Source organism: Pararge aegeria, chromosome 8, assembly GCF_905163445.1.
Source record: "Pararge aegeria chromosome 8, ilParAegt1.1, whole genome shotgun sequence".
Lineage (NCBI taxonomy): Eukaryota > Metazoa > Arthropoda > Insecta > Lepidoptera > Nymphalidae > Pararge > Pararge aegeria.
The window spans coordinates 11,325,915-11,337,568 of NC_053187.1; the positions used below are offsets into that span (position 1 = coordinate 11,325,915).

Below are 11,654 nucleotides of genomic sequence, written 5' to 3' on the forward strand. Positions count from 1 at the left end.
AATGACGAGGTTGCTTGGAAGCAAGCCGCTCCCTATTCATCTCACACAAAATAGAACATTGATAAATTGTAAAATGATGTTAAAAAAGGAACATCATTATACAATTTTACAACTTGCCTTCCGTACCGGTGGTAGAGTCACTACAAACAGACATAATTTTTTATCAAAGTCCTGCGCGAATTTTTACGTTTAAAAACATTGTTTTAAATCGACGAACTGGTGCGTTTTATTAAAATTCTTGTTCAACCGGACTCTCGCACGTTTAAGAGTAATGAAAAAATTGGATGGATCGGAACAACTCGGCCATACTTCAGCAATGAATTTATTATTTTAAGCTTTTAAACTTCGATTGACAAAGCTTTTAAAAATCGAACATTATTGACAAATTTTACAATACATTATTATACTATTTACCATACGTTATTTTTGCCAAATTAAAAAAAGGAGGAGGTTATAAAGTCGACTGTAATTTTTTTAGGTTCGTTACCTTCGAAATTGTCCAATTGACGTCAGCTAACGATCCATTTGTGGGATCTGGAGAAATCTCAGGAATCTAAATCTCTAGAAATCTAATAGAGCAAGAGCCCGTGACTGCCAGACCTTCCTTTTATAATATAAGCTGAAAGTTTTTCTATGTATACCTTTAGTAAAGGTAAGAACGATCCCCACCCATTATACCTGGGTAGTGGTGGCTTTGGCAGGTAACAGGTAATAAAGGTGTATAAAATTCCATCTTAAATTTATTAATTTATAAAACTTATTTTTTATATATATCTGTTTGTAACAATATCACAACTTACGTCATTCATTACCAGACGCTTAATACGGTTCCAACCCTTCGCCAGACACCCCTAAACTATAATATTTTGTGATTTTACTTACGTTATTTTTTAAAAGCTGAATTTTATATATGTTTTTTGGGGAACTATAAAAAGATGTTTCTTTAGTAGCCAGACACATTCGAGGGTTCTATCATCCTGCCAGACGCATTGGAGTGCATAGAAAATGTGAGAGCGCGGTGCTTAGGTACTAACTGGTGCGAGTGAGACAGGCCGTTCGGTTTCGTTTCGTTCGTTTCGGCCGATTTGAAAAAGCTATTAAAAAGACATCTATTAATAATTTCTCCAAAGATTGCGAAAAAAAGAAAAAAAATAATGTTGGTGGGAAAATTCAAGAAGTTAAAATTCAAAGAGATTTATTTGGACGTATGCTAGGAATTTCAATGGATTTCAAGATTGACATTTCGAAAATTTTATCGTACCCCATTACTTCAGTACCATTATCAATGTGCCATTTGGATGGAACCATTTGCAAGACCGACAAATCAGCTTTAATGAAATGTTTAGAGAAAGAAGTTGAGCATGACGAGCCACCTCGAATTGATGTATTCATAATCGACGGGTTTTTTTTATTACACACTATGAGAAATGTACCTAAAACGTTCGGCAACATTTCTAAAAGAATGTTGCAAATGGCAACTCAATTAAAAGCGTCAAGAATTGATGTGGTATTTGACAGGTATTTTACACCATCGATAAAAGACTATGAACATTCCCAACGATTTGAATGTGCACAGTTAGAGTATACCATAGCTGGGCCTGAACAAGTTCGTCCTAGTGACTTCGCGAAAGAATTAAAAAATTCAAATTTTAAAGAAGCTCTGGTCAACTTTTTCATTTTACATTGGGCTACTGATGAAGTTGCGCCTTTTATTGGTAACAAAACAATACATATTAATTTCAAAAATTGCCATTCATTTACTGTTAATAATACCAACAAAGTCATGTCAAGTATTATTGAGGAATTGTCTTGCCCGGAGCATGAAGAAGCAGATACCAAAATTGTGTACCATGCATGTAAAATAAACGATGCAGCAAATATTGTAATACGAACTGTTGATACTGACATTGCTGCTATAATGCTAGGTCATATGCATCATTTAAATGATGGATTGCATGTTTGGATGCTTATAGGCACTGGAAATAATCTAAGATATGTGGACCTAACTAAAATACACGAACAACTGGGAGAATCTATTTGTAAAAGCTTGCCTGGATTACATGCAATCACAGGATGTGATTACAACCCTGCATTTTTTAGACGAGCAAAATCAAAACCGTTTAAAATATTGAAAAACTATGTGGAATTCCAGGAAGCCTTAATGTATTTTGGACACAGCGAAATCATGGAAGATAACAATAAACAACACGAGATCTTTAATGTTATTCAAAGTCTTTTATGCTACCTATACAATGTTGGTAATTTAAACGACGTTGATGCTGCTAGGCTGCAAATTTTTATCGATTCTTACACAGTCTCTGATGTAAACGAAGCTTTTAATAACAAAAAACTACGGAATTTTGATGCCAGTTGCTTACCACCTTGCAAAAGTGAGCTATTTCAGCAATTTCTGCGCGCGAATTATATATGTTCTATATGGAACAATGCTCACTTGAAAATTCCAACAGCATACGAACCAGTAAATTATGGTTGGATTCTGGAAAAAAATCAATACTATTTTAAATGGTTTGAGGGGGATCAGTTACCGAATTATGTTAGTGAATCTTTACAACAAATGTCAGGTATGTAATAATTGGATGAGAATATATAACACGAATTTATGACAGCTTATAATTAACTAGGATCATTTTATTATTACAGAAACGAACGAAGGTGATATTGACAACGATCAATGCGAGGACTGGAGTACCGAAGACGAAAATGGAAATATCGACGACAACGATGAAAATTATTAAATAATGCATTTGATTGTAAAGAATTTGATAATTGATTTAAAAATCATTGAATATTTGTTTGAAATAAAATTATTTTTTTTTAATGTTTGCTTTTCAAAAGAATTATGAATAAATATAATAAACTTCATAAGACGTATGAAAATCTAAATTTAGTGATTTTTTCGGATTATATTTTCTTATAAAATTATACTTTAATGCAAATTGTTTTAGAAATTTATAATAAATTTATTAAATTGAATTTCTTGATAAAGGATAGCTAATTTTCAGTACAAGATCGCAATAAACCGAACGGCCTGTCTCACTCGCACCAGTTAGTACATAAGCACCGCGCTCTCACATTTTCTATGCACTCCAATGCGTCTGGCAGGATGATAGAACCCTCGAATGTGTCTGGCTACTAAAGAAACATCTTTTTATAGTTCCCCAAAAAACATATATAAAATTCAGCTTTTAAAAAATAACGTAAGTAAAATTACAAAATATTATAGTTTAGGGGTGTCTGGCGAAGGGTTGGAACCGTATTAAGCGTCTGGTAATGAATGACGTAAGTTGTGATATTGTTACAAACAGATATATATAAAAAATAAGTTTTATAAATTAATAAATTTAAGATGGAATTTTATACACCTTTATTACCTGTTACCTGCCAAAGCCACCACTACCCAGGTATAATGGGTGGGGATCGTTCTTACCTTTACTAAAGGTATACATAGAAAAACTTTCAGCTTATATTATAAAAGGAAGGTCTGGCAGTCACGGGCTCTTGGACTATAAGGAAATTGGTAGTTTTATACAGAATCTTGAGCATTTGCTTTCGGAAAGCAGCTTTAGGCAAAGAAACTGATGACGAAGTTCCGGGTGATCCCCGGAACAACTACTTTACTAGTTCTATATTTTAATATGGTTTTGAACCAAATTTATGGTAGTCACAATAAAGGAGCTGTCGTCCGTCAGCCTACAACTGAAAACTGCTGCTTGTGTGAAACAGCCTACAGATTTCATCTATGATCTAACCTATCTCAGAACATATATAGTTCACTGCGCTTCAAAGGTCGTCAAAGGAGTAATTTAATATTATCTGTGTTTACCACATTTGCACACCACGGTTCAGTTAACGCGAGCAGAAATGAACCGACGAATATGTGTATATTGCAGCTATGGAATAAGTAGTGTAGAGCAGGAGAGAATGCTTCCGCACCACGTAGATTATTTTTGCTGCTCGTGCACTCGTAAAACGTGATAACATTAACACGTTGCAGTCCCCACCAACTAGCAACACGCCAATAACTTATTGAATACCGCAGTAAGGCTGCATAACGCGGGGTTCAATACACCCAAACATGTTAAATGTTTGTTACAGTAATTTTATAAAGTGGGTAAATAATTAAACTTTTGATAACATTCATATTTGCCAAATATTTTATTCAATTGATTAGGATTTTTACCTTTTATTATTTAATAAATAAATATTTTTCAAGAAACAATAAAGATTATATTTTATTAACAACCGATGTTCATGCAATTGAGTTGGTGGGTATTTTGATAAAAACATATTATAATATTATTATTATTATTATTATCGATACAATTCTTTTCTATATGGAACTCGAACTACTCGAACGATGCAGAGATGCCACCCGGTGTCTTAGTCGTTATCACGTCGCTTTCGAGTATTTTCATAGCTGGGCTCTATGAGTGACTCAGAGAGTGATTTAATACTCAGACGCAACGCTGTACTAAAGCGAGTTGGCGGGATTTAAGGATTACTTTTTATCATCATCATTATCATTTAAGCCTTACAACCTTGCCTTAAGCCTAAGACCAAAGAGAGCAAACCCACCCGATCATCACACCCCCACACCACGCTTCAGCCTTCCTCATCTATCCACTTCGCGTTGCTGCGACCTCGTCCTCACTTTTAGAATAATATTTATGTTAGTGAAATCAACTAGTCAACACTCAACAGCTTAAAGTGGTGTTTGAAAACGAAGATGGAGGCGTTTGAGATGAGGGTTTACGTATGAATGTTTAGGATATCCTGAAGAAATAAAGTGAGACGAAACCGAAGGTGTAACCGCGCATTGAAAAATAAACTCTTTATTCTCGAGCAAACAAAGTTATTTATGTTATATTATAATGCTGCGTGGTACAAAGATGGGTATATCTTTGATGTACCCAGAGGTGTGAGAAATGAATATCCTAGCTTAAAAATCTGCGACAGTTGTTTTAATAATATCTACTGAGCATTATTTATAATCGCCTGTGTCCAAGGTTTAGGTTGCCAGAATAACGCTGACCATCGTTAGAAGAGACACTTTAAGGAGGAGAGAAGAGAAAACTTTAATTTTGCATCATTACGACTTAGGTTTATTTTTTAAGTTAACAAGTAACTAGTTAACAAGTGGGTTAATCAGACAGGGACTTGGGTGAGCACCGATATTCTCTATGCCATCGATTCTGAAACGGTTAGTCCAAGAATACTCAAGAAAGTTTCGTCTAGGCCTTTAGTACAGAAATAGAGTAAATCTATCAAAATATAAGAAGAAATAGGTTTACCTTTAAAGCGAATTTAATATGAATTTGCAAGCGATTTACCTGGCTGCCAAACAATGATAGTCGACTTTGTCCATTGTTACCTTTTAGCAACGCCTTCTAGCCTTTGTACGTACATATTTCTTCGCATTCGATAATACATATTAATTTTTTTAATGTTACTGTTAAAGTCACGCCACCAATTTTTTATTTTTTTTTGTTTCAGTCGCTTGCCTGCGCTTTTCGTTTTCCCAGTATGATTCTAAATGCTTGAGAAGTTCCCGTGGCGGTTCCAATGATATGCCTTGACAAACGCGCCCAATTTTAAAACGTGATTGGTTTATGCTATTTTTAATAATGCTTTCTGTAATAAGTATTGGAGAAGGTATCTCGCAGTCACATCAACTTTTTTTATTTCTATCTATCTAAGGTAAAGATAATGTTTGATAAACGAAGTAAGTTATGCATGCAACAAAAATTTACAAAAAACATTCCAGAGATTAATTTTTTTAATGAATAATGTTACAAGTAAAGATTGGTTGCCTCGTCTGGTAACAGAAGGGCTGGCTCATTTCTTGCGGAAAGAATTACACAGCCCGAAACGCGGAAAATGCTTAGCGCGGTAATGCAGCCAGCATTCTTGGCGCCATTACAGTATTTAGTTTAGTTATCAGTTTTATTGTATCATTTCACATTATTAATAAAAAATTAACAGTTATAAAATTGAGATAGGTACTTTTTAAGAATCGTTCTTACTTAACAGTTACCCGACTACTTCATTGTTTTACGGAATGAAATCTGCAGCAAGGTACTTTTAATCCACACTAGGTATAAATTGGCACTCCATTCAACTCGACGCTGATAATAGACTTGAGCAACAGAAGCTCCGGCATGAATAATTCACTTAATCGAAACTAAAGACGAAGTGTTGGCAATTTCGCTTCTGCCAATTACCAACTTTTGCACCAACTAGTTTTAAAGACTTAAATTTTTCGAAACAAATCTTCATAACCGACGATAGGGTAGTTCAGTATAGAATATGAATAAACAAGCGAGCGAGCGCGCGGAATGGTTTTTTACGATGAACATGTAAGTGAGTTACAAACAAGAAAGGGGCCGCGCAAATAAATCCTTCCTTATCCTTACTAAGACCTTCCTTCACGCCCCAACCAAGCAACCAATCAACTTATTTTTGGCATAAAGTTAGAAAGAACGGACTTTAACATAAGATACTACTACTTTTTATAAGATTTTTTTTGTGTGCTCCTGGAGAAATGAAGAGTAGAGAACGAACGGTGTTTTTGGGAAACGGCTCTAACAATTTGTGTGAAATATTGTATTATTCTGTATTATTCTAAAAAAAAAGAAGGAGGTTCTCAATTCGGTTCTTAATATTGTTTATGCTTGTTACCTCAGTTGTCATGCGTTTTCTGCCATAAGGTCCCGATCTAGTGGGATGTCTCCTATAAAACTACATACGATAGGAGCAAATAATAAGTAGGTATTAAGGTACTACTTAAAAACTTCTACATTATTGCGGGACCAAATATTGTTAACCTGCTTGTCGTTACAATACAACTAAACAATTAATTATATTTTTTTTTGCACAATAATTAATTTGTGGTATAAGCGGTAAACATCAACATAGTAGAGTTTTGAAGAGACGACTAATACAGCAGACGCTCTTATCCAATTTATTATTCAACTTACTTATGTAATGTTTTGCAAAGCCACGTCCTATATATAATAATAACAGGTTATCCTCCAAATGGAAGAATCCATTCACCAAAATTCTCAGCGCAGAAATCTTATTTCATTTTTATATAATCGAATGGAAATCTATTTGAAAATTCAGTCAGTACTACGCGCAAACCATAGTTTTAAGTGATTAATGACAAATGTGAAAACCATCAATCAGGCACTAAAGAACCTTTTCTAATCAAACATTCCACACACGGGCTTATTCTATGGGTTAACCTACATTTTTTTAAAGCGATTTGCGAGAGCAAAGAGACGTATGTAATCATTTTATGAATAAAAGTAAAGTTTAGTTCATTTCTTTTAATAAATTTACTTACTCATCTATAAAGTATGTGAAAACACACAAATAAAATCATTCCTGCCTTTTGTAAGAGAACATCGATTTAAAGTTTGTCTACGACAGAATAGCGGACAAATTGCGGGAGACAGGATATGTCTGTACCTACTCTATAGTTCGAATTTTTGATATTATTGCTTCGGTATATTGTGTCCGAAGACAAATTGATTTCCTTTGTTGCATTTTGCGATCCATCTTTATTTAAACCAGAAGTTTAAGAATACACCTAATTGTCTAAGTTTATTGGAATACTTACCTAGATATCAAAGATATTATACAACGTGTAACGAAATTACGAAATACTGTTGAAGGGTTCATACGTATATTTCATAAGGGGTCGGTCACCCTGTAAAAGCATTAAATTAAAAGAAGCATATTTATTTTTCCATACAAACTAATTCAAAACATTCGAAGTGTTTATTTATGACAACCCTATTGAAGATAAAAGACCGACACGTGCATAGTACCAAAGCTACGCGACACGTACCTAATAAAGTGACACGAGTTACTTGATTTTACTTTGCATCTGATGTTAGAGCTGTATCTGATTTCTTTACACAAAAACTATTAGCGTTTTGGTTTCACAGATAAGTCTCAGAGACAGTAAATAATGTACTGAGGCTTCTGAAGTATTATTTCGGTTTTCATTGTATAAGTGTTCCTTGTTCTTTTCTTATTCCTTTTTTTTGTTTTAAATCGATAAATAATTATTAGAACTAACTTAGAAATATTAATAATCATTAAATAGTATAATAATATTAGGTCAGGAATAGTTTTAGATTTTGTCATACGGCAGAATTACGTATCGTTATATTTCATTTATAATTAAATTTTCTCTTGATTGGATGGATGGTTCTCCTTACTATTGTGAGATCATGGATCTTGATCGGCAAATGAGTATTGTGTGAAACTGACTATAATTTTTTATACATAGAAATTGAAGTGATTCGATGATTCAAAGTGATCATTGAGCAGCTAAGGATTCAAAAGCAATGAAGTGAGGTACTTTGAAAACCAAAATACAACAACCCCGTGTGGTCCTGTATAAAATGATAAATAATGAAAATAAAATAATAAATCACCATAAAATTTTACTTTTATGATTTAGAATTGGTCTCAAATCATGGTCCAAATTTTTAAGTAACTACTTATGAACACGCAATCAATTAAAAAAAAACAATCACAAATATATGTTGCTAGGTGTAAGTCTAGTATCATTATTTATAAAATATCATAATTTATAAAAAAAAAACTCCATACAAGCTTGTCGATGTCCTTTGAACATTCCATCTGATTTTACAAAGAATAACTTTACCGGTCTACGAGTAGGTACCACGCCTGTGTAGATAAAATCTTCCATTTATCTTATAATATCGACAACAAGATTATACAGATTACAAATGGCTTCTTGCCAAGCCTACGACTAAAGCTGTTATCGGTACCTACTTACCCAAAAGTAAATATTTGAGAAAAGAAGGATCTACTTGAGCAGAAGGATACCGATTATGCAACAATGCTGTGATAGATATCTCACGTACAAGAGCAGAGATATATATGAAATGGTCGCTAATCATTATCCGCAGCCTATTAACATCCCACTGCTGGGCACTAGCCTCGTCTCTTATTAGGAGAGACTGTTCAAGAGCATAGGCCCACCACGCTGCTCTAATATGGGTTTGTGGGCTTAAACAACTATTGTCACAAGTTAGTGGTCATAAGCGGGACCAACGGCTTAACGTGCTCTCCGAGGCACGGGCATTGAGAGTAGTTAATATAGGTCGATGCAAAAATACTTAGTTATACATATGTACCCCTTATACCTATACTCGTCCTCACTTAGCCATCTCGACGCGACGTTACTTTAAATGCCGGCGCGGCGTCCAAGTATGCGAGGCGCTAAAAAATGGGCAACTGGTATTTTTTTTTTATTTTATTCTTATTTTATCTGTTCAAACAATCTCCTAAAAAAGTATGCAAAATATTGTACAAAAAACGTCTGTGACTTTAGGCTACTAATAGCTATAAACTCCCGCAGCCATCCGCTATAAGAGAGGAATCCCATGCCCAGCTGTGTGTAATGTGTCTTATAAGTCTGACAATTATGATAGATAAAACATCGTCATAGTCCAATCTGAACACAAGACATATAAACGTGCAATCTACTGTATAAGTCGGACCGTGGCGGACATAGGACGACTTATTTTGCGACTACTATATATATATATATATGAGTCTCTAAAATGGGGCTGAATTTAAAATGCCCAATGCAAAACGACATGTCTGCGGACAACCGCAATGCATATACCGTAGGCGACAGACTGTGGCTTTGTTTACATTCGTTTTAGCAACAAATGTTACGGATAATACATCAATGAGTCGATTGCGAAGCTTGTGATTGAGTATCCAATTGCGATTATTATAGTGATTGTTGTTTTAACTGCATTAATGATACTCTCGGTTAAACTACGTATTTAAGCCAATGCTGGAATCAGTATTAAAGTTATCCATAATTAATGCTGCAAATACCGATCTGATAGGAGAGTGGTAAGTAGAGCATTCACCCACTACGTCACTACAATGTAGATTAGATGCAGTGGCGTATTTGCACCGCCCTAGGCCATATAATAAGTACAAGCCAAACCTTTCTCCAGTACCCAACATATTAGACTAACCACTAAATATAAAATATGTGCGGGAGCCTTTAGAATGAGTTTGAGTTATTTCTTGTTATCATCAGTGGTTTTTGACAAGATTGGCCGCCCCTACATTATGGCCCTGGCCAAATGGGCCTTAGGGCAAATCCGCTACTGTTTGGCCGGCTTTATCTCTAACGAAAACTAAGGGTAAAGGTAGAGCGCAGCCCGCAGGTCAAAAATACCATGGCTAGAGCTACAAGTAACGTCTCAGCTAACATTACCATATCTAGATTTAGATTCCCCAAGGAAAATTAAATGTCGTCCTTAACGCTTGTTATAATTAGTATAACATTTCATATTATGTCATTGATTTAGTTTAATGTTTCGTACTTAGTATCGTTTAATTCTCCTAAGCAAATACCTACACATATTATATAACGTAACGTCAGCTTTACAACATCCACATACGCTCTGACCGCAAATGAAAATGTTGATAACCGGGAAATTTTAATCGATATTATAATAGACTTAGTACGAGTTCTGCACACTCACAATCATAGGTTTGCCTTCGATTGTGACTCTTTTACGCCAGAATTAAATGAAACTAATATTCGAGGGGCCTTGGGTTAAAGTATGAAATTGCCGATTTGTATTGAATAGTTGGAAAAAACATACAAATTCAAAAATTATAATTCAATTTTTGAGCGCTGGATTTAGCCACCGCCCAAAATACTGGCTAAGCCGGTCTGTGGGTGTAATTACTACTAATAAGTTATAATCAGTAGTCTAGATATTCAAAATATATGTATACTAGTATACATAAACCTAGGTATATTAGGTATATACAATATGGTATATATATATTTTAATAAAATACCAATATATGTACTTAAAAGTGTTTTTCAGAAAAAACTCTTTTGAAACGATTAACAGAATGTTTAGAATTAATCGTCCTACCTACTTACTGAAAATGCGTGTAACAAAAGCATCTCTTGTTTATTGGATGCACTTAGTGTTTTCTCCTCTTATAGTCGTTGCGGCTGTGTGCGAATAACTTCCGAGATTTTTTTAATTGCTGCAACTTTACAATCAAGGTTGCTAGACTTCAGCAAGTTTTCAGACTGCTAAAAAAACTTTTGGATACGAATAGCCGTCTGGAAAGTTTAGAAAAAGCGTTCTAAACTTAAACAAAGTACCTACTTCAATAACTCATCTACCTATGCGTCAATAAATTAAAAAAAAAACCTGCTCTTTTTTTTATCGTAATTTTGTTGTCTATTTGAGAGGCAAAAACAGACCTAGTTTTTAATTGTGAATTTAACAAAATACAAAAACTAGCGCCATCCGGCGATATTTTTACCACCTTGAATTACACGAACATGCCCAATGCAGTAGTTAAAACTATCTCATGCCCTTCTACACAGAGGTGTAATGGGCCATTGTATAGAGGGCGTAGTAGCTAGCGTATGACGCGTTTTATGCGTGCAATGTTCCTAGGAGTTAGAAGACGTCTGTGTTGATTTTTTGGCCACACATCACAGGATAGTAGGTAGGTAGCAATGGCATACGGATCTACACGTAGTAAGTGTTTGTTTGAACGTGTTTGAGTACCTCAATGATGCAGGATATCGA

At 34.6% G+C, this 11,654-nt stretch overlaps 1 protein-coding gene across 1 annotated transcript; it reads left to right on the forward strand.

Annotated features, from left to right (window-relative positions):
• Positions 1-1,733: 1,733 nt before the first annotated feature.
• LOC120625823 lies at positions 1,734-2,757 on the forward strand. The gene is made up of 2 exons (XM_039893053.1): positions 1,734-2,582; positions 2,662-2,757. Exons 1-2 carry the CDS (start codon positions 1,784-1,786, stop codon positions 2,754-2,756), a joined length of 894 nt encoding a protein of 297 aa, XP_039748987.1. The 5' UTR covers positions 1,734-1,783; the 3' UTR covers position 2,757.
• Positions 2,758-11,654: the final 8,897 nt, after the last annotated feature.